This window comes from Cibotium barometz, chromosome 12, assembly GCF_041138505.1.
Source record: "Cibotium barometz isolate CiBa-2024 chromosome 12, ASM4113850v1, whole genome shotgun sequence".
Taxonomy (NCBI): Eukaryota; Viridiplantae; Streptophyta; class Polypodiopsida; order Cyatheales; family Cibotiaceae; genus Cibotium; species Cibotium barometz.
This window is the reverse complement of record NC_141057.1, coordinates 48,447,751-48,471,748: the sequence shown is the minus strand read 5'-3', so window position 1 is coordinate 48,471,748 and position 23,998 is coordinate 48,447,751. Positions and strand designations below refer to the sequence as shown.

Here is a 23,998-nt window from a genome sequence, read left to right as displayed (position 1 = left end):
CGGTGTAAAATAGACATTGATTGCTCATTAACATGGAAACATGGCTGCTATCACAGTAGTCACTTGTTAGCTTTTTGTGAGTAATTGCTAGGGACAAAGTGGATGCTTTAACCGTTGAATGTTGAAGAAGCCTCACATAGAGTCCTTTTAAAATAACATGTCAATGAACATTAGTCATTAATGAAGTTACTTGTTTTGTCATGGCAATTCTATCCTTAAATTTATAACATAGAGAAACGTGTCATTCTCATGTTTAGAAAATCACTTTGAGTGTTGCAAGTGTAGAGAATGGGTTCTTTTTCAGAGTGCTACATAATAATACAGAAGATGTACTTATATCATTATAGGCTTCGCCTGTTGTTTTCAAACCCTCTTATTTTCCATGTAGTTTTATCTAGCTATGTTTGAGATGCCTAAAGATGCTAAAACTTAAAAATTTATTATAAAATCAAAGGTTAGGAAAAGTGAGAGAGAGGTGAGAGAGAGAAAGAGATTTGAGAGGGGGAGAGAAATGAATCAAAATAATAACTAATTATAAAAATACAAAATGATTATTAAACAACAAAAAGAATAAAGAGAGATGGTATATGTGGGATGAGATGGTTGTAATCATGGTGAAGCTTGTGAATATCTCTAATTTAAGTGCAAATTTATGAGGGAAATGAATCTACTACTTTAGTCTAGAGTTGAGTGAAGTGCTTGCTAGTTGCTGCTTTCAGAGTTGGCATTTGGACTTGACAAGTTAGCACTGTAACTCCACACTTTAAAAATGGTGCTTGCTATGCTTTTAACATTGTCGTTGCATCCTCTTATGTCAAGTATAAATCCCTAAACAAAGCTTAAGGACTCAAGCCAAATATAGCTGCGTGCCTCGCTTATTATTGCATAATTTTAATGGTTGTCTTTGCACTAAAACTATCCACTACTAAGAAAAGTCTAAAAAGCATGAAGATTTTTTGGAGAGGTTTGTTTGATTTTGGAATGCTGGCATCCTAATTCTAGCTGCATTCAAGTGGGATTATAGTTGGGCACCATTTAAACACATAAAAAACAAAACCTAAAGAAAACCACGCTTTCTATAGACTTAAAAGCACAACCATCCATAGCATGCACATAGGTCTTCCTTGACCTAGCATTTCAAGGTCACTCATGGTAATGTTGAAGTTGGCGGTTGATTATCCAGTCAACATACCTTGCATGGCCACGAGCCATGCTATGATGACACACATAGTTCTCAAAACAATGATGTTTGAGAGTATTCAAAGGGGTCCATAATGCTTGCAAATGATCTTTTAGTAGATTGTTAACCACTCCATTGTTAACATGGTTTTGTTCACCCGACCTACCATAATGCATCTTACTTGCGTAAACGGACTCTTAACTTTTGCAAGACAACACTGCAACATACAACGTAGCCTTACCATGGGATTAATGTCAAATAGAGAATGTCTATAGGCTCCATGTACATAGTTGCTTAAGACTAGTAATGGAGGTTGGCCCATTTTTAAGTTTGGTCGGCCGAGAGTGAAGACTAGTCATTTGTATATAAGTAATTTTTTACAATAAGCAAGACAACCATTCCCTTGCAATAGTTTTCTTTAGAACTCTCCTTCTTCCCTCTTCTTGCTTGCTTGCATGCTATTGAATATTGCTTGCTTGATAGATATATGCTAGATAGATTTGATTGTAGATTTTCATCTTACATTAGTCTCCTCTTCTTCCCCGCATTTTGTGAAAGAGAACGATCGCGAAGATAGCTCTCTTGTTGCCTCCATCAAAGCATAGAGACCTCTCCCTTCACCCCTTTGGCAAGGAGCATTCCGGTGTGACCATGGAGTGGAGATGTGCGATGGACGAGCTTGTGTACCCACAATGGGAATTTGCAGCTCAAAGACAAGACCCAACGACACATGCTTAGGCAAGGCTAAGGTAAGCTCTTGACTTGAACATATTTGGCTTCATTATGGTGGGGACTAGCCTAAGTTTTAGCTCTATTTTTTCATCCATTCCAAGCTATATGGATCTCCCAATATTTCTTAGTGTTGATTAGAAGGTAACACTCCGAAAAACACACGGTTATGAAGCTATTGGATGTGCTTGTTTTCGCTTTTGATTTTGATTTGAAGTTCATTTTGCATTACGGCATTCTATTTTCATCTATTGGTTGGGTAAAACCTTGGTTTTTTGGTGATTTGCATGAAATTGGAGCCCAAGAGGTTTAGATTTCATTGCTTTGATCACAAAATTAGCTTAGAAATTTTGATTAGAAGTGGAATCCACTCCAAAAACATGAGCATTGAGCTTCATTAGGTTGAATTAGAGTGGGATAGTCATTTTTTATTCTTGTATTCCACAATTTGTTCGTGCATTATTGGAATTGGTAGCTTAGATTGTGATTGCTTGATCGCCACGCACATAAAACACCAGAATGATAAGGTTTTCAAAACCTTAATGGTGTAAAAGAACCCTAATAAGGAGCATTCATGTGGAGGGCTTCCTCGAGTGTGAAGTTTGGCATGGGTCTCACCAGTTCAACCCTTATACATGAGCATGTGCCTTCACAATATCAAAGGCTTCATCAACATGGGTTCCATCAAGTGCCTCATCACACTCACACTTGAGGGGGATTGTGATTTCATGGAGACGCCATTGGCAAAAGAGCCTCGTCTCATCGCCATTGAGGTGGGACTCTTCTCCAAAACTTTCTAGTTTCTTATGTGTGTTTTGGTGCATGTTGTGTATGTGGAGATAGAGAGGGACTTGAGAGATTAGATTATTACTTTTAGCACATGTTCCTATCCATTCTTTGAGAGAGAGAGAGAGAGAGTTGATAGTGCAAATGTGCGCACACTCATTCACACAAATGCATCCGATGCATGCAATTTCTCTTCCACACATTGGCACATTAGCGCACATTTGCACATTGTGCACCCATTTACACGTGCTTCTACACTCACCACGTGCACGTGTACCCTCTTCTACACTTTTGCACACTCACATTCACATTCACATTCGCATGTGCACGCACTCTCACCTTAGTGCAATGCAGACACACTTGCACACAAGCACACATTCGTATATTCGCACCTTCATTAATGCACGCATGTGCACATACACCCTCACATTCCCATTGGCACACCAATCAAGCACACATGTGCACACACACACGAACATACACACTTTGCACGTGCACCCATGCCATGCGGTCTGCTCACCTGACCGTACACATGCACCGCCCATTCACATGGGAATACACCCACATATTCACATACCTTTAGCCATTTACACTCTCGCGTGCTTCCATCCACACTCACAAGTCGCATTGTGCATGCACACACACTCCGCACACGTATATTTCGATGATACACTTGTATATTTCATTCACAAACATCCCACAAATTCACCCATGCGCCCACTTGCCTACATGGGTATTTGCACCATTTGCATGCATATTCACACACACTCCTTCACACCTCCAGTCGCACTTCGCATCATCGCACATGCACAAACACCCATGTGCACACACACCCTCCGCCTGCTCATCAGTCTATGGTGTGGTGAGAGAGAGAGTTGAGAGGAAAGAGAGCTTCATTCTTGGTCCTCTTATGCTGGTGTTTATGAATGTGAGAGTAGAGAGAGGAGTGAGTGTCCTTGTATGAGGAGAGGCAACCTCATGTGACAGCTTGAGGAAGGAAGCAAAGGAGTGGAGCTAGTTACCACTAGCATAGCTTGGAGTCTTCAAAGATACGAGCTTGGATATACCGGCAAGTTCCCCACAACGTGTTAAGGTAAGCATTATCCATTGTAATAGGGGGATAGTGTAGCGTATAGCATGGGTCCATCACTTGACTCTCTTTAGCTTAGGGGTTATGGTGTAGACAACGAGGTTTTTGGGATAACCTAGACAGAAGATTTCTCTCATACAAGCCTTGAGATTATAGCATCTTGAGAGGGATCCAATGGGACTCAGGTTGTGAATAAATGTCATTTGCCCTTGAGACTCCTTTTAACATATTTTTGCTCATAGGTTGTCTTCTGGCTAAATGGTGATTGCCTTCTTGGTGACCTCCCCACCAAAGGGTGTTCACTCCTTCTTGGCGACCTCCCCAAAGGGTATTGTGGTTGAGGTTTGGCTTGAGTGCCATGGTTTCTTTTCATAAACTAGCTACAGAATCAATGGCTATAATCCATCCCCTTTCAAGGACGATGCTCTCTTTCATTGTACCTAAAGGGGCTCACATAACACTTGCAAAGCTATAGGTTTAGTTCCAATGTAAAACTCCGCTTTTTAATAACTGACATTGATGCATTGGGAGTTGTTACCATAATAAGGGTAGCTCATATGGTGTGAGGGGGCGGGTGGCCTAATGAGGTCCATGTTTCCCAACATAATACGTTATGACTAGCTCCAATGTAAACCAAGGTGGGCCATATAGCTAGGTGGTCTTTTTGGGGAAACTCTAGCTCAAGTTGAGTAGGTCCCACCATTTTTTCTCTTTCAGCCCACCACCGCCAAAGGTCAGCTTTGTGTCCAAAGATCTCTATGCTTGGGGGCCTATAGACTCTTTGGATCTTCTATTATCGGGTAATCGTTGAGGTGTGCGGCCTCTCATTTCTTCTCCTTTCTCTTGTGGATTTGATAGAGCATGTCCTAGGTGAGAGGTCCATAGTAGCATTTCAGCGTAGTACCATTGAAATAACCTTCTAAGGCCACATTCGAGGGTCTCTATCTTTACTAAACATTGAGGATCAATTTTCACGACACGATAGGGACCTTGGCCTCTGTACTTGAGCTTTTGTTTGGTGTTCTTGGCACTATACATGAGTACCATGTCTCCTAACTTCATGCATTTATCCTTAAGTTGGTTACCAAACCAATTGACTGCTGTAGTTTTAAACCATCAATCTATAAGTGTGGATTACAATCGCTGCTCACCCAATTTATTTAAGGCAAATTTTCGTGTCTTTGAGGACGTTTGTGTAAGTGAATAGCAGTCTTTTCTCACTCACTTTCTCTAAGGAAAATAACCTCTATGAGGGGTTTTCTTTCAGATTATGTCTTGCTACATGATCACTCACTATAGAGCGGGCAACCGAAATGCACCACAAGGAATTTTTTGAGCAAGAATTGCACCACTTCGTTTATAAAATACATACCACATCACTCAATATAGTGGGTAACAGAAATGAGTAATCACAAGGAATTTTTTTGAGCAAGCACTACACCACTTCATTTATAAAATGCATACCACAATTGCTCACTATATAGCGAGCAATTGAAATGAGTAATCACATTTTCATAAAGGAAGTTGGTGATAGATCTCATGTCAAATTTGTGTATCCTCAGCCTTAGTCCACTTAATGAACTAATTGTTGGTGACTATGATAAAGCACACATATATTGCTTTTAGCGATAGCTAGGCTAATAGGATCCATGTTCAAATGGTCATTCCAAGATTACCATAGTTAGGGGCATGCAATCCTTCTCTTGGACCATGGAAAACCATTGGCATTCATCATAGGCTACCATAGGTTGGCCTAGAGAACATTACGGGCTATCATGTCCCCGATAAAGTGTCATATGTCGATGCCAAAATGGGCTTGCTCAAGGACATCACGACAAAGTTATCTTTACAAATGAATTGTCTCATGTGTCACTTTGACCATTATTTTAAAGCATTCTCACTATCAATATACCATTCTCACTATCAATTGAGGAGACAGTTCTATCTTCTTGATGGGATAGCCTATTGGAAATCTGTTGACTAAGAAGTGAGCAATATCTTCTCTCCATTTCTTAGTATGGAGGAATGGAGTATTGGGAAGATCATCTTCCACTCTCATAAGGGGGGTTCATTTTTTAGAATTATGGAAAGATGATCAACATGGACATGCATTGATCTCTTTTCCACAGTGATGGTGAAATTAAATTCCAAAAGAATGAGTAACTATTTGGTGGTGATGAACCCTGGCTTATTAAGCAAATAAAGAAATGCTTGATGCTCAATAAAGAAAATAAAATTTACAGCTAGGAGATATTATCTATACCACATGGGTGGATAAACTCTCTCTCTTTCTCTCTCTTAGTCGTGGTGTAGTTTCATTCACTATCATTGAGTTGATAACAAAGGTCACAGGGAAGCCCATGTTGTGCTCCTCTTGGCTATACTAACATGCATCCAATACTATTTAAAGCTGAAGCATCAATATGCACATGGAAATTTAGGTCCCAATTGGAGGATCTCAAGATGGGTGTTCTTGCTAATGCCTTCTTTTACTTTTTGTATACCCATTGGCATTCCATTCAACAACTTAAACAAAGGTCTGGCATATATGACATACAAGATGATGAATCTTATATTATACCCTACCTGTCGTCCCATGAATCTCTAGACCCCCTCGTAGTTGATGGATTATGATCTCCAAGATGATGACATGGATCTTATTCTCATTTGTGGAGGTGCCATTCTCAGAGAAAATATGTTCCAGGATGACACCATATTTGACCCATGATTGACATTTGAGTGGGTTCAATGAGATGTAGTGGTAGAGTCAGCATCTCTCAACAATAAGCCTAAGATGAGAAAGATTATCCTTCCACATTTAATGTACACAAAGGTTGCCAATTAATATCTCTAGGATCTTCCAAAGGAGATTCTTGAAGGTTATACACATTAAGTATTGGGTGATGGTGGGGGTATTGGTCTAGTCGTCGAATGGCATGATGCGATAAAGCATAGGTTTCCACTCCGTAAGCAAATGTTATCTTATATTAGTATGTTGGATCAATTAGCACCTAGTTGTAGCCTGAGAAGCCATTCAAGAAGCTATAAGCTTCTACTCTAACTCTTAAAGGGGATAGTGATTGTGGGGGCAACATTAACATTTTTGGGGTTGACACACTCTAAGCTTTTTTGTGTTTCTTGGGAATGATCACTATCTGTGAAAACCACTCTTGTTGCTCAATCTTATACACAAATCCCGTGTCAAGGAGCTTGTCTAGCACTTCTTTGACCATTCGTTCATACTTGGAATTTATGTGTGATGCTCTCTATTTTGATGGTTTTGCCACTTTCGGAGGAATTCCCTTCATGTTAAAGTTCTAGGTGAAAACATCTTTATTCTTTAAGAGCAATGATACCAACTCTCCTTCTTGCTTAGGGGGGTGAGGTCTTTTACCATGAATACTAGCTTAGGTTCTTCAGGCTAGGGCTAGCGAGATTTACTTCCTTGACCTTGATGAGGCCATCATAAGAGGTACGAGGATCTCCACCCAAGCTTCTTTGCGCCTTCTTGATGTGTACCACTCTATACCCAATGTTGTAGGACTTAAATTACTCAGTGCCTCAGATGTTTCTCTTAAGGCTCAACCAGCTCTTTGAGTTTAACTTCCTTCTCTTCTTGATTCTTGATTTTGTTAATCTTATGTCTAGCTACTCAGAAGAGCTTGGCTTAGAGCTTGCTTTGAGATCATGGGCTCCTTATCATCATCGGGGAATTTTTTGGTAAGCATTTAGCGGCGAGCTTTTTTTTTGGCAAGCTTTAGCTCCATGGGTTTTTCTTATATGGACTACCCTAATGATATGGCACTTGACGTGCCCATGTCAACATGTGACGGTGTCCATGTAAGCATGTGATGTGGCATGGACATGGACATAGATGCATCATGGACATACATGCTATCATGTGCACCATGGACATACATGTATCATACACATGATGGCCATGCATGATGTCATAGATCATGGCCTTGGATGGTCCATACATGTGTGGAATGGTTTTTATGGGATCTCCACATGCTTGGCCTTCTCTTGGTGTACTATGTTGAGTCCATGTTATTTGCATATGATCAGAATGTGCTCTATGTGTTTTCTATATGCCTGGTCTTCTCTCAAGGTGTGCTTTACCTCATCCTTTGAGATATGTACATGGTCCGAATGGGTTGTCTGAGACATTTACATGCTCAATGTCATCTTGGTGTGGTTTTCATGGCCTTGGATTATCTATATGGTATGTGAGATGGGCTATATGGGATCTCCACATGCTTGGTCTTCTCGCAATGTGCTTGTACAGTTCATGCGATCCGCATATGGTTGGTATGTGCTCTATGTGATTTCTATACACATATGGTTGGTATGTGCTCTATGTGATTTCTATACACTTAGTCTTCTCTATGTGTGTCTACCTCATCCTCTGCGATCTATCTATGGTACAAATGGGCTACACAAGACCTCTACATGCTCGGTGTTGTCTCAGTGTGGCCTCCCTCCATATGGAGAATGGGCTCCATGGAATCTCCATATGATTGGTCTTCTCCCATTGTGCTTTGCATGGTCCATGTGATATGTATAAGTAATCTCCATATGCTTGTTCTTCTCCCGATGTGCGCTATATGGTCCATATGATCTGTATATGGTCAGAATGGGCTCTATGTGGTTTCTATTTGCATGGTCTTCTCAAACTATGCGCTGCCTTGTGCTTTGTGATTTTTTATGGTTCAAAACCTTTACATGCTTGGTGTTGTCTTGGTGTGGTCTATACGGTCCATGTGTCCCCCCATACATGGTCATAATGGGCTCTATGTGATCTCTAGATGCTCGATCATCTCACGGTGTGCTTTGCATGGTGATCCATGTGATTTGTACATGGTTAGAGTGGACTACTCAAGATTTTTATATACTCGGCGTCATCTTGGTATGGTATGTCCAATCCATGTGATCCGCATATGATTGGAACAAGCTTCCTGAGATCTTTGCATGCCCGGCCTTGCCTTGGTGTGGCACTTGTATGGTCCATATGGCACCAAATCAAGCACATACATGGTCAAAATAGGCCACCCGAAGTCTTTACATGCTTAGTATCATCATGGCGTGGCCTACATGGTTAGAATGGGGTGCATGTGATATTTATGTGGTCAATATATCCCCCATGTGATATTTATGTGGTCAATATATCCCCCATGTGGTGACCATGGTTTGTGTGTGTTGCCGTATATGGGCTTTGTATCTTGTCGGTGTACATTGCTGAGAATGATTTTCTTTTTTTTTTAAAAAATTGTGAAAAGTGTAGAGAGAGAAACAACCTGGGCATTAAAAAGGTAGATATTCCTCATGGAGTGTGTCCTTTGGCACATTTATGACTTGCCAAAAGCGAAGGGAATCGTGGCTACTAGTGATTAAAAATAATGAAGATCGTTAAATTATAAACATTCAAACCAAATTTAGGAGGGAAGCTAAACTTGGTATGGTATTGTGGTGCATTTTCACTTCTCTTGCCATTTCTGTCACCATCATCAATCAAAACAAAAGGAGGAAACTGCAACCCATATTGCATTTTAAGGCTACAAAACTATTTTGAAAGACATTATTAGAATTTTATCTCTTGCGTTTTTTGGCTTCTTCAGTATCCAACTTCCTCTTGATATAGTGAGATGTGCCCATTGATCATTTTCCCTAATACAATTACCAATATTATAGATTGTATTGACGGAGAAGGGCGGTGGGGTCTCCCGTGGATTTCTCATTCTTCTCCCTCATCAATGTTTTGTTGAACTTGAGAGATGTTCTGTTTACCACAAGCTTGCGATATGATTAGGTTTTCCATATTGAAGCACCTCAATATTAAAAACGTAAGATCACCACATTGCATAAGAATAGCAAAAGAAACAAGTTCATAGTTGCATAGAGAATGACGATCACAAAAACATAATAGAAGGAGCACTAAACCATTACATTGAGAAAAAATAAGAAAAGAAACATTATCATATTTAATTTTGGCATGCAAATCAAAAAAGAATTAATGAATCTAAAACAAGAATATCAAACTCAAACACAAAAATGTTAGATTGATAGTCTTGAAAAACTTGCATAGATACTGAAACACGTTTCACTCTCTAGAATCTGGAAATTATTTTTTTTTTTACAAATTTACAAGTTACGTAGGCCTCACTCTTATTGGTGGATTGCCTTTTTTACTCTAAGCCAAAAGGCCCCAAAATGAGCTTCGATTTTCTCTGATGGACCGAGCATGTAAAGATCTCGATCAGCCAAAGGTGATGTCATCTCAACAATCAAAGAGAATAAGCTTCGAGACGAGAAGAGATATCCACTCATATACGAGTGGGTGGCTTACCTGAAAGCATGGGATAGTGTGGATGTAGCAAAAGAGGGAGAAGAAGGCCTCTACATATCTGATAGCAAACTAACGTCAAGGAGAGTTAGTAGAGTTTTACCAATTAATATAGGAGCTCCTTGGAAAATTGTGGCCAAGGGGAAAATGGCAATTTTGATGTTCTACTCAAAGAGAGACAAAGTGGCAATTCTACGACAGTCTAAAGAGCTTAAACATACAAAGTTTTGGATTGTCGAGGAGTTAACTCCCACGCAACTCATAGCCAAGAAAGTAGAACTTGCAAAAGTCCGACAAGCATGTGAGAATGGAAGTGGGCAGTCTATCGTGAAGGGTGGGCCGTGATTGAAGAATTCCGTACACAAAAAACCACATAGGATTTTTTCTTCTTCTCCAGCTCGTTGCTTTTTTCTTCTTCTCCAGCTTGTTGCTTTTTCTTTGTTATTTTGGTTTCACCCAAAGTGGATTGTATTAGTCATGATGTACTTCTGGTCCCATATGCCTTCAAGGCATTCGGAGGACGTTAATATCACTTTATTTCTCTCTCTCTCTCTCTCTCTCTCTCTCTCTCTCTCTCTCTCTCTCTCTCTCTCTCTCTCTCACACACACACACACACACATGCTTCCTCTCTCTCTCTCTCTCTCTCTCTCTCTCCTCTCAATATATATATATATATATATATATATATATATATATATATATATATATATATACATACATACATACATACATACATATTCTTTTCTTTTTAATATCTCTATTATGAAATTTAATACTTTATATGTATATATTAGCATGCAATATGTGTTTAATACTTTAATATGGAACTAAGCAAACATGAGCCACTCAATTGTGGTGCCGAACCCAGAGAGAGAGAGAGAGAGAGAGAGAGAGAGAGAGAGAGAGAGAGAGAGAGAGAGAGAGAGAGCGTGAATGTACTATTCTTTAGCCAAGGGATCATGAACTCACAGAGAGAGAAGGTTGACAACAGACAACAAAGAGAGATAGAGAGAGAGAGTCCTACGATGTAACAAGACCAAATACCATGAAGGTGGACAAATGTGCAAAATACTAAAAAGCGAAAGATGGTTCTAGATTTGTTAACAAAAACAAGCATCAATAAACTAAACCACTATGCCATGCAAACCTTAACCAATAAATAAATAAAAATAAACAACTAATTAATCCATTCCAGTAAAAAAATGTTGTCCCCTATTTACATGAATTTTCCTCTCCCTCTTACATTTTTACAAGACTCTCTCTCTCTCTCTCTCTCTCTCTCTCTCTCTCTCTCTCTCTCTCTCTCTCTCTCTCTCTCTCTCTCTCTCTCTCTCGTACTCTCATCTCTCTCTTTCTCTTGTACTCCCTTTGTCTTCCTTGCCTCTTTGGCTTGTCTCACTTCCCAGCACAGCAGGCAGCCAAGATGGACCCTTTGACCTGCACAAATAGAAGACCATTCTGACCATGGATAGCCCAATGGGATCCCCATTGGCAACTCATTCTAGCCCTTTTAGCTCAAAAACAACCCATCTATTTGGCATACATCCTGTCTCACCACATATACAACTCATCCCACGCACACATGTAGTCTATCACGCTCACGTGCACATCTAGACAACCCCTCCCGCACACATACAACCAATCCAAACATGTCCTATGGCCATCTCACATATATATAGCCCATCCCATGCTGCACACATGCAACATCACACTTGCATGCAGCCCGTCATGCACACGTACGACTCATATTGGTCACATGCAACCTATATAGACCATCTCGCACACATACAACCCATCCCACACACGTACAACCTATCTCATGCCCATATAGCCCCTCCCACACACATTTAGCCCTTTTAGCTCATAAACAACCTATGTCATGTCCATTCAGCCCATCCTCCACACATATAGCCCATCTAGATTACAAACAACCCATCCCACATCCATCCATCCCATCACGCACACAAACAATCTAGTTGGTGCCCATATACATGCCCTCCCATATACATAAAACCCATCCATCTCACACACAACCCATCTCTTGCACTTATAGCCCATCTAGAATCATAAACAATCCATCCCATCATCTACCATCTAGATCATAAACCAGTCCATCCAAGTCAAAAACACCTCATCCCATCGGCATACATCCCATCTCACACATATACAACCCATTCCATACATATATGTAGTCCATCACGCTCACATGTAGCCTGTCTTGCACATATACAACTTATATCGCTCACATGTAGCCTGTCTTGCACATATACAACTTATATCGCTCATATGCAACCTATCTGGTGCCATCATACAACCCCTCCTGCACACATACAACCAATCCAAACATGTCTTATGGCCATCTCACACATATATAGCCCATCCCATGCACACATACAACATCACACGCACATGCAGCCCATCGTGCACACCTACAACTCATATTGGTCACACGCTACCTATACAGTGCAGATATAGTCCATATCACAAACATATAGCCTATCCCACACACAACCCATCTCATGCTCATTTAGCCCCTCCCAAACACATTTAGCCCTTTTTGCTCATAGATAACCCATGTCATGGCCATTCAGCCCATCCCACACACATACATCCCATCTAGATTAAAAACAACGCATCCCACATCCATACATCCCATTATATACACACATAGCCTATTTGGTGCCCATACATGCCCTCCCGTATATACGTACAACCCATCCATCTCACAAACAACCCATCTAGGATCATAAACAACCCATCCCGTCATCTACCATCTAAATCATAAATGAGCCCATCCAGCTCAAAAAACAACCCATCGCATTGGCATACATCTCATCTCGCACATATATAACCCATCCCATGCACACATGTAGTCCATCACGCTCACATACAGCCCGTCTTGCACACATACAACTTATACTGCTCATATGCAACTTGATCGGTGACCATACAGCCCCTCCCACCACACTCATATAACCAATCCAACTATGTCCTATGGCCATCTCACACATATATAGCACATCCCATGCACACATGCAGCATCACACTCACATGCAACCCGTCGTGCACACATACAAGTCTTACTAGTCACCTGCAACCCATCGTGCACACGTACAACTCATACGGTCACATGCAACCTATATAGTGCTTATATAGTCCATTTGGCACACATACAACCTATCCCACACACATACAACCCATCTCATGCCCATATAGCCCCTGCCACACACATTTAGCCCTTTTAACTCACAAACAACCCATGCCATGGCCATTCAACTCGTCCCGCACACATACAGCCCATACAGATTACAAACAACCCATCCTGCATCCATACATCCCATCACGCACATACAGCCTATTTGGTGTGCCCATACATCCCACCATGCACACATACAACATATTTGGTGTGCCCATACATCCCACCATGCACACATACAGCCTATTTGGTACCCATACATGCCCTCTCGTATACATAACCCATTTCGTGCACATACAACCCATACACCACATCTAGATCACAAACAATCCATCCCACATCCATACATCCCATTCGGCACACATACAACCTAACTGGTTGCCTATACAAGCCCTCACGTATACATACAACCCATCTAGCTCACAAGAAACCCATCTCATGGCCATACATCCCATCTAGAAGCACAAACAACCCCTCATGTGCACATATAACCCATCTACCATATGAATTACAAAGAACCCATCCCACGTCTATACATCCCATCCCACGCACATATAGCCTATTTGGAGCCTATACAGGTCCTCATGTGTACATACAACCCATCTAGCTCACAAATAGCCCATCTCGCACACATACAATCCATCCATGTCATAAAAACAACGCATCCCATGCCCATTCAACCCATCCCACACATACAACATGCATGGCATATCATGGATATACATGATGGCATGCATGATCATGGTGATATTGTATGTTTGGACATGTATAATCTCATGCTGACATGGACATACTCTTATCACCTCATCACCTCCACTCTAGGTCAGTAAAACCTTGGCACCAAAAGCTCGCCAAAATGAAAAAAGCTCACCACCAAATGCTCGCCAAAAAAATAACCTCCTCATCACCTATTTTAGTCACTATCTTGTCCTGAAGAGTTATCTTGGTTAGGTCACATGTGGGTCTCATGTGAATCCACGAACTCAATGTATCAACCAATGAAGGTCCGTTTTTCCATATGGAGGACATACTTCTTAGGCTTCCTATGTAGTTTCCTCCTTCTTGGCTGGGTGATTGTGGGCAATGTGAAAGTGGCTTCTTCTGTTGAGTCATGGCTAGATGAGTCACTAGTTCATGGTTTAAAGTCACTGTTAGCTCCCAAAAGGGATGTTGTACTAAGCATGAAGATGGAGGTTATTCTATTCCTTCAATCCTGAAAACCTTGTTCCAAGCTTTCTTGGAAGAGTGTCCATGGCTGCTAATGCACGAATCAAAACCTCAGAGTCATTAGGTTCTAGAAGAAGAGGATCATAATCCTAGTTCACATCTTCATTGTCAAACAACTTGGTGGAACATCTACAAATGTAACCAAAGCGATATGATTGTATCAAACTCATTGGGGTAAGAATGCATCGACCCATGGGATGAATCTTCTCTGTTTGCAAGTCTATCTTTAAGGACTAGTTACCTCTACGTATGTAAATATGATTGGTTTCCCAATTGAGAACCAGCCTTACGTCTCTCATGTAGGCCTTTCAAGGATCATAGTTTACAACCCTCTTCTCTAGAAACCCATCATCACCAATGAATGGTGGAAACTTAACCCGAAGGTCTTGATTTTCACATTCTAAAGGATACACAATTGTTTAGTCAAGTCGGAAAGCTTGACCATGAGGCTCATGCCAATGAATAGTGGGCTCCCAACAATCTTTGGTGATTACATAGACACCAATGTCTCCATATCCAAGTTTATAGAGACCAATGTTGCCTTATAAAACAACATGCAACATGCCATTCATCTCATTGCTTTCAAAGTAGTGTCAGCTATCTTTGGCCTTGGGTACTCATTGCGGCATGGCTCATCGTCCTCCTCTTTAAGCTCAACTATGTGGGCTCTTAGATTTCCATATGATCTAATTAGATAACTCTCTCTAAATTTGAGAATTTCCTTGTAAAAGATAACCTATCGGGTTGAACTTCCAAGGACAAGAAGGTTGTAAAGTGAGGCCTGCTATGTCTCATGGGCAATATTTGCACTCACTTTGAGGTAGGCTTGGACTTGCCATCATGTATGCAACGTGCATTGAATCTTTCCTAGGAAGCAATTCCCTTGACAAGGTGGAAATGAAGTCATCTCCAAACACCTCAAAGAGAAAATATTATATGATGACTATAATGACCCATGGAAGGCCAACTTTCACTTCCCACTGAGTACTCCTTCACTACATTTAGTAGTGTAGGGGGTCTAGCTGAATTGGTCGTAGAGGCAAAGGCTCCTTCAACAACACTCTGATACGTAGATTCAATGGGATCGAGAAAAAGTACCTTTAACTAGGCCAAGCAATTGGCAGAAACTTAGAAAAGTCCTATTAGTATCGAAAGTAGAAAACGGTACTAAAAGTGGATGTGATAAGATGTGATGTGGATCTGAATGAATGCAAATGAATCTGATGGGATGTAAAAATAGATGCGATGTGATTAGATGAGATGTGAATGTGATGTGATAAGATGTGAATGTGAGTGAATGTGAAGAGATGTGATGTGATGTAGATGGATGAGAAAGAGATGTGATGTGATAGATGTGCATGTAAATGAATGGATGGATGTGGATAGATGTGAATGTGAATGAATGTATGGATGTGGATAGATTGAATGTGAATGATTTGAGGCCTCTTGAGAATGGTTATAAGTATGGTCAAGGCCTTGGGATACTCTAAGGCTCCATCATAGGTCTTATTTTCAGTTCTGGAATAGGGTCTGGTATACTCTCAGGTGGAGTAGTAGGCCATCTTCAAGCTCTCTCCAAGTAGCATTAGTCCTAAGAGTTCTTTTATTGTCCACCAACCTCGATAGGGTCTTCCATGATAGGGATTACTACATATCCTACAATTTCATCCCTTTGATCCATAGATTCCTCACTTGCTAATGTTTTCAAGCATTCTTAATACACACTAGTTTCTATGCCATTTTTTAAAGACACCCAAAATAAGCACTTGAACATTATGTTTGAGGATACAATATGTGGTGTTTGCAACCCTCACTAATAGTAGGATCTTTCATAGCACAAAACTTTAAAACTCAAATTACACAAAATTAGCGTCTTCCACGATAGGAATCACTACATTTCCTACAATTTCATCCCTTTGTTCCATAGATTCCTCAATTGTTAATGTGTCCAAGGATTCTTCACACAAACTAGTTCTATGCCATTTTTTAAAGACGCCCAAAATAAGTACTTGACCTTATGTAAGAGGATGCAACATGTGGTGTATGCAACATTCACTAAAAGTAGGATCTTCCACAACACAGCTTTAAAACTCAAATTGCACAATAAAAGAGATAGAGAAGCATATTGTATTACTAATATGATACAATCAATGGGGAAAAGCCTCACCCGTGTGCTTGTGTGTGAAGGAAACTTTAATGGCTAATCTAGAAATGCTTAGATGCAGATTGTATGCTAGTTGAAGCTAGGTGGTAAAATCACAATGATGATTGATGAACTATGTGAAAAAGGGGATGGCTATGTATCTATGTAAGCATGTGTATACGGGGCACACGTAGATCCGTGATCATAGGTGGTGCCACTGTCTACAATGTAGACTTGGCTTATAAAAACTAGGTTTGTGGTGTAGACTAGAACCTTCCACAACCATGTGGACTCATCATCTCATATCTCACAATGTCACGATATGATATCCAAGAGTAAATTGCCTACTCTATGGGTGGACAATTGTGGGATAATAAACCACAATTACCTACTTTATGCGTGGATAATCGTGGGATAATAAACCAATACAACAATTACATGTGAATACAAGGACACCAAGAGCTTGGGTGTTACAAAAATCACTCGTGTTTTTTTATTTTATATCAGGCAGTGTGATTTGTTATTATGGTTACTTATTTCTCATGACAGTGTTAGAATTGATTGATGTGTTCAATTGATTGTTTAACTAACATAGATTATGTCTTAAGTATAGATAGTAAGATGTGCGAAGGTACCGATTGAGGTATCACACAATACGAGGATACTGGTTCAGATGTCATGTAGATGGTGGACTAAGCAATGGTGTGACGACGAAAATCATGTGCTAATCATGGTATTTTTGTATTAGCATTTAATTAATCATTTGTAGCCTATCTTACAACTAGAGTTTGTGTGTACGTGCACAAGCTTAATTTATGTGTGTATGTGCACAAGGTTATTTGTAGCCTATTATGTGGCTAGAGTTTATGTGGTTATGTGTACAAGGTTATTTTACATGCATGTGTGCTGACTCATTGGTGAGATTACAAGGCTTGCGCACAAAGACATGCATGCACACCCACAAAAGTTTGCTTGTTGCAAGATGATGTATCAAAAAAGGTAGCCTTTAAAACCATTTCAAATATATATATATATATATATATATATATATATATATATATATATATGTGCATGTGTGTGTGTGTGTGTGTGTGTGTGTGTGCAAATTTATTACAGTAACTTGAGAATTTCCAAGGTCAAAAATTGAAGACCAATCAAATTTGCAACCTACATTCGACTTCAAAATTTTCAAAATCAAAGGCCAAAATATGGCACCAAAACCAAGTACCTGCCTTCACAGGTGAAACCCATTACTCATGAAAACATTCTTGTCATCCGTGGCCATTATGTATGTAGCATATGTGGTCTTTTGATTCGTTTTAAAAACCACCTTCAATTTGTCATACAAAGGGAAATGTGAATTATAAGAAGTAATTATGTAGTGTGGATTAATTAATTGAAAATCAGTAATTAATCCACACTACATAATTAATGCCTAGACCTTTGATAAAAGGGTTAGAAGCATTGTGATGTAAGCAATGATGTTGAGACGCACGTGTGGTAAAACCAAGAAGAATTAAGGGAAGATGGAGAAATTTGTGGGAGAAATTCTTTGTGGATGGCCTTGTATTTGGACTATTTAAGAGCCTCAATGCAATGTATTAGAGCTCTGTTCATCATTATCTTCTCTTAATTGCAATTATCATGAAGCCCTTGCACATCTTTCATCCTTCCTAGCTCCTCAATTTTGTCTGGCCCGTCTCAACGTAACTAAAAACTCTTGATGATGCCCAAGAGGATACCAATCTGATTGCCATCAACAGTCTCACGATCTACAAAACAGAACCCCTCGTGATCGATCCAAAAGTTTCTCTTGCCAAGGTCCCTTGATATAAATTCATCAGCTTGCTAATAGAATGGCAACATGATGATGGGCGTGTGTGCGCACGCGCACACACACACACACACAGATGCATGACAAGGGATGGGGAATGAAAAATCAACTGTCCAACAGCACAGAAGATAGCTAGCCTTCACTTCATGCATCATTTTAGTACAAAGGAGTACTTGTTATACAATCCACAACAGAAAATAGTGCCGTATAACCAGACTCTGCATATTTACATCAGAGCTTGAAATCCCTGATACCACAAGTTTCACCTCTGAGGTGGGGGGTATAGCCCAACGGTTAAGAGCTCTTGCCCTACACCGCCATGGCGTGGGTTCAATACCCGCCCCCTCCTCCTGCATGCCTAAATGGCATGTGGTCTGTCCATTTCCTCACTAGACCTCACTAGAAAATAAAAATACAAAAATATCCCTTCAATACAAAAAACAAAAAGTTTCACCTCTACGCTAGGAGTTTTAAACGAAGGCTGAATTGCTTTTGTACTCCACATACCTCAGCCTGCCCTAGTTCCACCTCTGTAAGAAAGGACTGAATCAGCTTGGGTTCCTATGGCATAATGCCAGAGAGAAATACTGACATTGATCATCCCAATTCCTCAATACAGGGAGTTATCCTTCCTTATTCAGCTTTTCTCACCTGCCCTAAAGTAAACTTTGAGCTCTTTGAGCACCTGCCAATACTTGGTCAAAGCGGCTAGCATGGCTAGGAGACCGATTTCCATATGCCCAAGTACAGGGAGTTGGAGGTGAAGATGGTGGCCATGGTATCAGTGACACAGGAGACGGAGGTGAACACGGGATAAAGGGTTCTGGAGTGGTCACATTTACCACAAATGGATGTTGCAGTAATTCTATTGCTGTGGGCCGATCTTTCGGTTGAAATTTCAAACACCTGCAGACAAAATCCTTGCCTTCAGGGTGCAGATGCTCGGGCATTGGAGGCAGTTCACCCCTTTTGACCTTAAAGAGGAAGCCAAACTGTACAGAAATTCAACAACAGGAAGCCCTTTAAGCTCCCCTTAAAGGCAACAGCTTGCTAGAACCCCTCAGGGGATACACAAACAAGTAAAAAGAAATGACAGCGTCATCTATTAAGGAGACTCACCCCCTCCAAATTACTCCAAGGAGGCTTTCCATCTGCCATTTCGAGGACTGTGCACCCAAGGCTCCAAATATCAGCTGGAAAGCTATAGCAGTTCTTGTTTGCTGTCAATACCTGCAGATCCAGCTAGACTCTTTCAAAGCTGATCACTGCATGCAAAAATAGGTTGCATTGACAAGACAACAGAAAATTACAAGAGCCCTTTACACACCTCTGGTGCCATGTATAGTGGTGTGCCCTTCACAGAGGAGGCCAAAGACTCGCCCATCTGTGGATGAAGGAATATCATGACATGGATCAGCAAAGAAAGGCAAGGCTCAGGTCGACCTGAATCCATGCCCAAAATGCAAGCAGACACAGACAGAGTTATCTCACCTGCTTGGCTACCCCAAAATCAGAAAGTTTAATCTGGCCATTCACATCAACCAGAATATTTGCACACTTTATGTCCCTGTTTTGTGAAAGGAACAACCACAAGCCCAGTAAGTAAACCATATGGTCTGATCACATTGAAACTTGGCATTTGTGATTCCAGAGATGAGATCAAATGGAAGAAATACCTGTGAATTGTTTTTTTTGAATGCAAGTATTGAAGGCCGAGGAGTATTTGTCGTGTGTAGGTTCGTATTGTATTGTCTTCAAATCTCTTGTACTTCCGCAGAATGGAGTTTAAGGAGCCCATCCTCACGAGTTCTATGAAAATACATAAATGACCATCCTCCTGCTTGAAAAATAGTCATCAACAGGGACACAAGAGAGAGGCTGAGAGCCTGGCCTGCTACTTGACACCATCAGCATATATGGCACTTGCAAACGAGTCATCACTCACAATTGAACTGCCAAAATAACGGACAATGTTTGGGTGCTCCAGCTTGCTAAGAACATCCACCTCCTGGTCCACATGCAGCAGTACCCACAACATATCAGCACATATGATTAACAGGTTCAACTAGAAGATAATGGGATCGTCAGAAACATGAAGCGAAGAGGATGACATACTTGCTGAATTTCAGGAGAAACATCCTCCCTGCTGCTCACCTTAACAGCAAAAAAGCTCCCATCTTCCCTGTACACATCACCATAACCGTAAATACACTGCACAACAAAGCAACCCATTCGATAGGCTTAGTTTTGCAGGCCAGGAAAAGACTTACAGGTTCAATCCTTCGTGAACGGTCCCAAAGGTACCTTGCCCCAATATCACACCCTTTTTCCATCTGCGTGGACAAAGGGCATTGCGAACTGGTGACTGTGGTGGGGATTTTGTGACAGGTGCAGGGCATGATGAAAGATGGGGAGGGGACTGGCTGGATGATAGGAACCTTGGCAACTGTCTGGGTGGAGAAGGTGACCTATGGGGCATGTTTACAAACGACTGTGCGTGAAGCTGATGAGGTAGTCTCTCTGGTGGGGAGTTTGGTGGTGTTCTACAAGGCATGCGGAAATTTGCCATTGAGCAGTGAGATGGTGTTGCTTGCTGAGTGGGATTACTTGGGGGGTCACATGAAGCAGTTTGCCTGCATGGAATGTCCTGTTTGGCACTAATGCAGCCTGGAACATGTTGTTTAGAAGGAGATCTTAAAGATGGGGGAGGGTGGGGGAGAGGATGAGCTACGGAGTGAACATATCTGGAAGTACGGGTTTGCAGGCTTGGAAGGTAGTGCTTCTCAGGGCTGGGCGGTGGTAATGGGATGGTCTCGTCATGTTTGCCTCTGTTCTTGCTTGAATGGGGAGATGTAGTCTGTTGGGATGTTTTGGCAAGCCCATGTGTGCTATTCAGCACCATGGACATGTCTGCTATACACAGGAGTTTCAGTGGTTTGGGTTGCCGATTTGTTGCGAGTCTCTGTACAGAATTTTCCTTCACTGCTATGTCAACGGCCACATACTCTACAGAAGGTCTAGGTGGTGACAGCTCGAACTGAGGAGATGATATGGGAGGTCTCTCTGTTGCCACCCAGATGGCGGCATCATCTTCTTCAATATCTGCTGATGCATCATCCCAGCAAGCTTCGCTGAGCAGGTCATCAATCTCCAAGCACTCCTCCTGGCTGACGACGCCCAGAAGCTCCATGACCTTGGCCCTATTGACGCTACGAGAGCGGTGCCCATGCCGCCCATTGGAAGCAGGGTGGACAGAGCTACCGGAGGCAGGCGCCTGGAAGAGACTTGGAAGGTTCTTCTTCCTGTCAAATAATCGGAAGATGCGCATGGTCCTGCGGAAAGATGTGTGGGTGCGCAGATCTGAGGCCTAAAATGCTGCAGGTATCTGTTTTTTAACAGCGGAGACTCGCAAACAGGAGGCGGAGTGCAAGGCTGCTGGTGTCCATGAGGGAAACCTCCTGTGGCATGACTTGGTGAGAGGCGTGCTAAAAGGCTACAGTTGAGAGAGGACGCTGCGGTTAAGTGGCGTCTCGAAACTCCTTTCCTGTGTGTGTGTGTGTGTGTGTGTGTGTGTGTGTGTGTGTGGTGGGGGGGCGGGGGGGCGCGCGCGCGCGCTGTGTTGACCTCAAAATTCAACGCGGAATCCGATACCCTTCCTCAACATGTATGTGCTGCCTGCTCTGCGGGCTGCCCCAAGCATGGCCTTGTCTCTCCCACGCACCCGCCCGCTTCCTTTCGCCACGCTCGTGCTGTTTTAGTATTATCTTTCATTATTCTAGGTTTTGTCTTTCATTATTCATTTAGACCTTGTCTTTACAATGTTGAGGGAAGAGGGCCTTCCAAGAGCATCATTATTCATTTAGACCTTGTCTTTACAATGTTGAGGGAAGAGGGCCTTTCCAAGAGCAGGCGCGCTCTCTGCTCGGCACTATATGGCATGGGGTCTTTAAGACCGGATCGATGGCTGCAAAATCGCCCGCCTACGGTCGTCACTTTATTTATGCATCGGATTGAAAAGTAAACTCGGAAAAAAAAAAGTAAACTAGGACCATTTTTTGACGCCTCTAGTTTATTTTTTAACCTTAGTTTACTTATTTTCCCTAGTTTACCTAGACGTTGGACCCAAAAAAATTTCTAAGTCCAAAGTGTCAAAAACCAAAAAGTTTACTTTTGGTAGACGAAGCTCAGGATCGAACCTAAGACCTCTAGCTTAAAGAGCTAAGCTAAAAATGATGATGGATCGCGCATGATTTCATTGCCATTGATCCCATTTGACAAGGGTCTTAAAGACCCCGTGCCATATAGTGCCATGGGAGGGCTTGCCTTTTGATGCCAAGGGTTTTCAAGACCCCATGTCATGTAATGCCATGGGAGGGCTTGCCTTTTGATGCATGTATCGAACATTTTTAGGGACACCATCAAAAGACAAACAAGGGGTAAGAATTTTTGGTAAGAAAAGTATTTCCATTATTCTTGCCACCTCAATTAATCCCAATGTTGTCATGAGAAATAGGCAACTATAATATCAAATCACATGTATCCACTAACACAGCATGTTAGTATATGTTCAACGCTTGCCTCTTAGCATGTATCTCACATTGATATATGGTGCACATTCGTATGGCCCCTATTATGAGGAGAATCCATTGGTGCACATATCTTTAGTGGGAAACCTAGCTTAGATGCTAGAAGGGGTCATAGTTGTGATCGTGATGATTTACGAGATGATGAGGGGTACAAGCGTTAGCTGAGGGCCCAAAAAGATATAGGGAATATTCCTTAGAATATTTCCTTGGATACTAATTTCATCATTAGTGGGAAGTGATCAATTGGGATGCATTATGAATACTTGAGTGGTGAGCCGCATCAATGTAGCGTAGCTGCTTACGTCTTGGGCATGTCCACTGCACTACTTGTAGCACTATAAATGGACATAGTTGTCACAAGCTAAGGCATCCAATGCTTGTGAGCATATATTCCCTATACTCTCAGTACGTCCTCCATCCAGAGTCTATCTAGATTGCCATCTAAGCTCTACACTAGAGAGCACTTAGTACGCTCTAATGTGTCTAGATCGCCATCTAAGCTCTACACTAGAGCACACTCAGTACGCTCTCCATCCAGAGTCTCTTTAGATCGCCATCTAAGCTCTACACTAGAGTGCACTCAGTATTCCCTCCATCCAAAGTCTATCTAGATCACCATCTAAGCTCTATACTAGAGCACACGAGTGGACAACACCATCATATTATATCTATCTCTTGTTTGGTATAATAAGAATTTCAAAATTCTCTCCATTCTCTTTATTGCATTTTCTAGTGTACTTTCTCTTGCTGTATCTTTTTCCACCATGCCGTATTCTTACATGGTATTAGAGCTATAGGTGCTCTTAGCAACAATAGTACACAAAGTCTAGTCTTTCTTTGCATAAAAGTAGCTTGGAGTAATGTCTACTTTAGGGTCCGGTGT

The 23,998-nt window shown here is 41.4% G+C and overlaps 1 protein-coding gene across 1 annotated transcript; it reads right to left on the bottom strand.

Moving 5' to 3' along the window:
• Nucleotides 1-18,660: 18,660 nt before the first annotated feature.
• LOC147633521 (uncharacterized) lies at nucleotides 18,661-22,313 on the bottom strand. The gene is made up of 8 exons (XM_086806611.1): nucleotides 20,800-22,313; nucleotides 20,645-20,711; nucleotides 20,475-20,537; nucleotides 20,206-20,366; nucleotides 20,021-20,096; nucleotides 19,857-19,913; nucleotides 19,649-19,759; nucleotides 18,661-19,521 (listed from the first exon to the last, which is right to left on the bottom strand). Exons 1-8 carry the CDS (start codon nucleotides 21,855-21,857, stop codon nucleotides 19,186-19,188), a joined length of 1,929 nt encoding a protein of 642 aa, XP_086662737.1. The 5' UTR covers nucleotides 21,858-22,313; the 3' UTR covers nucleotides 18,661-19,185.
• Between the last annotated feature and the right edge of the window lie 1,685 nt (nucleotides 22,314-23,998).

Bases quoted from the DNA above. Each gene is read 5' to 3' on its own strand.
- LOC147633521 (XM_086806611.1), bottom strand. From the start codon at position 21,857: ATGCGCATCTTCCGATTATTTGACAGGAAGAAGAACCTTCCAAGTCTC. The intron at 20,367-20,474 runs GTGAGTGATGAC...TTTTTCAAGCAG, and splicing joins GTTATTTTGGCAGTTCAATT to GAGGATGGTCATTTATGTAT. The intron at 19,522-19,648 runs GTGAGTCTCCTT...ATTTCTGTACAG, and splicing joins CTTGGAGTAATTTGGAGGGG to TTTGGCTTCCTCTTTAAGGT.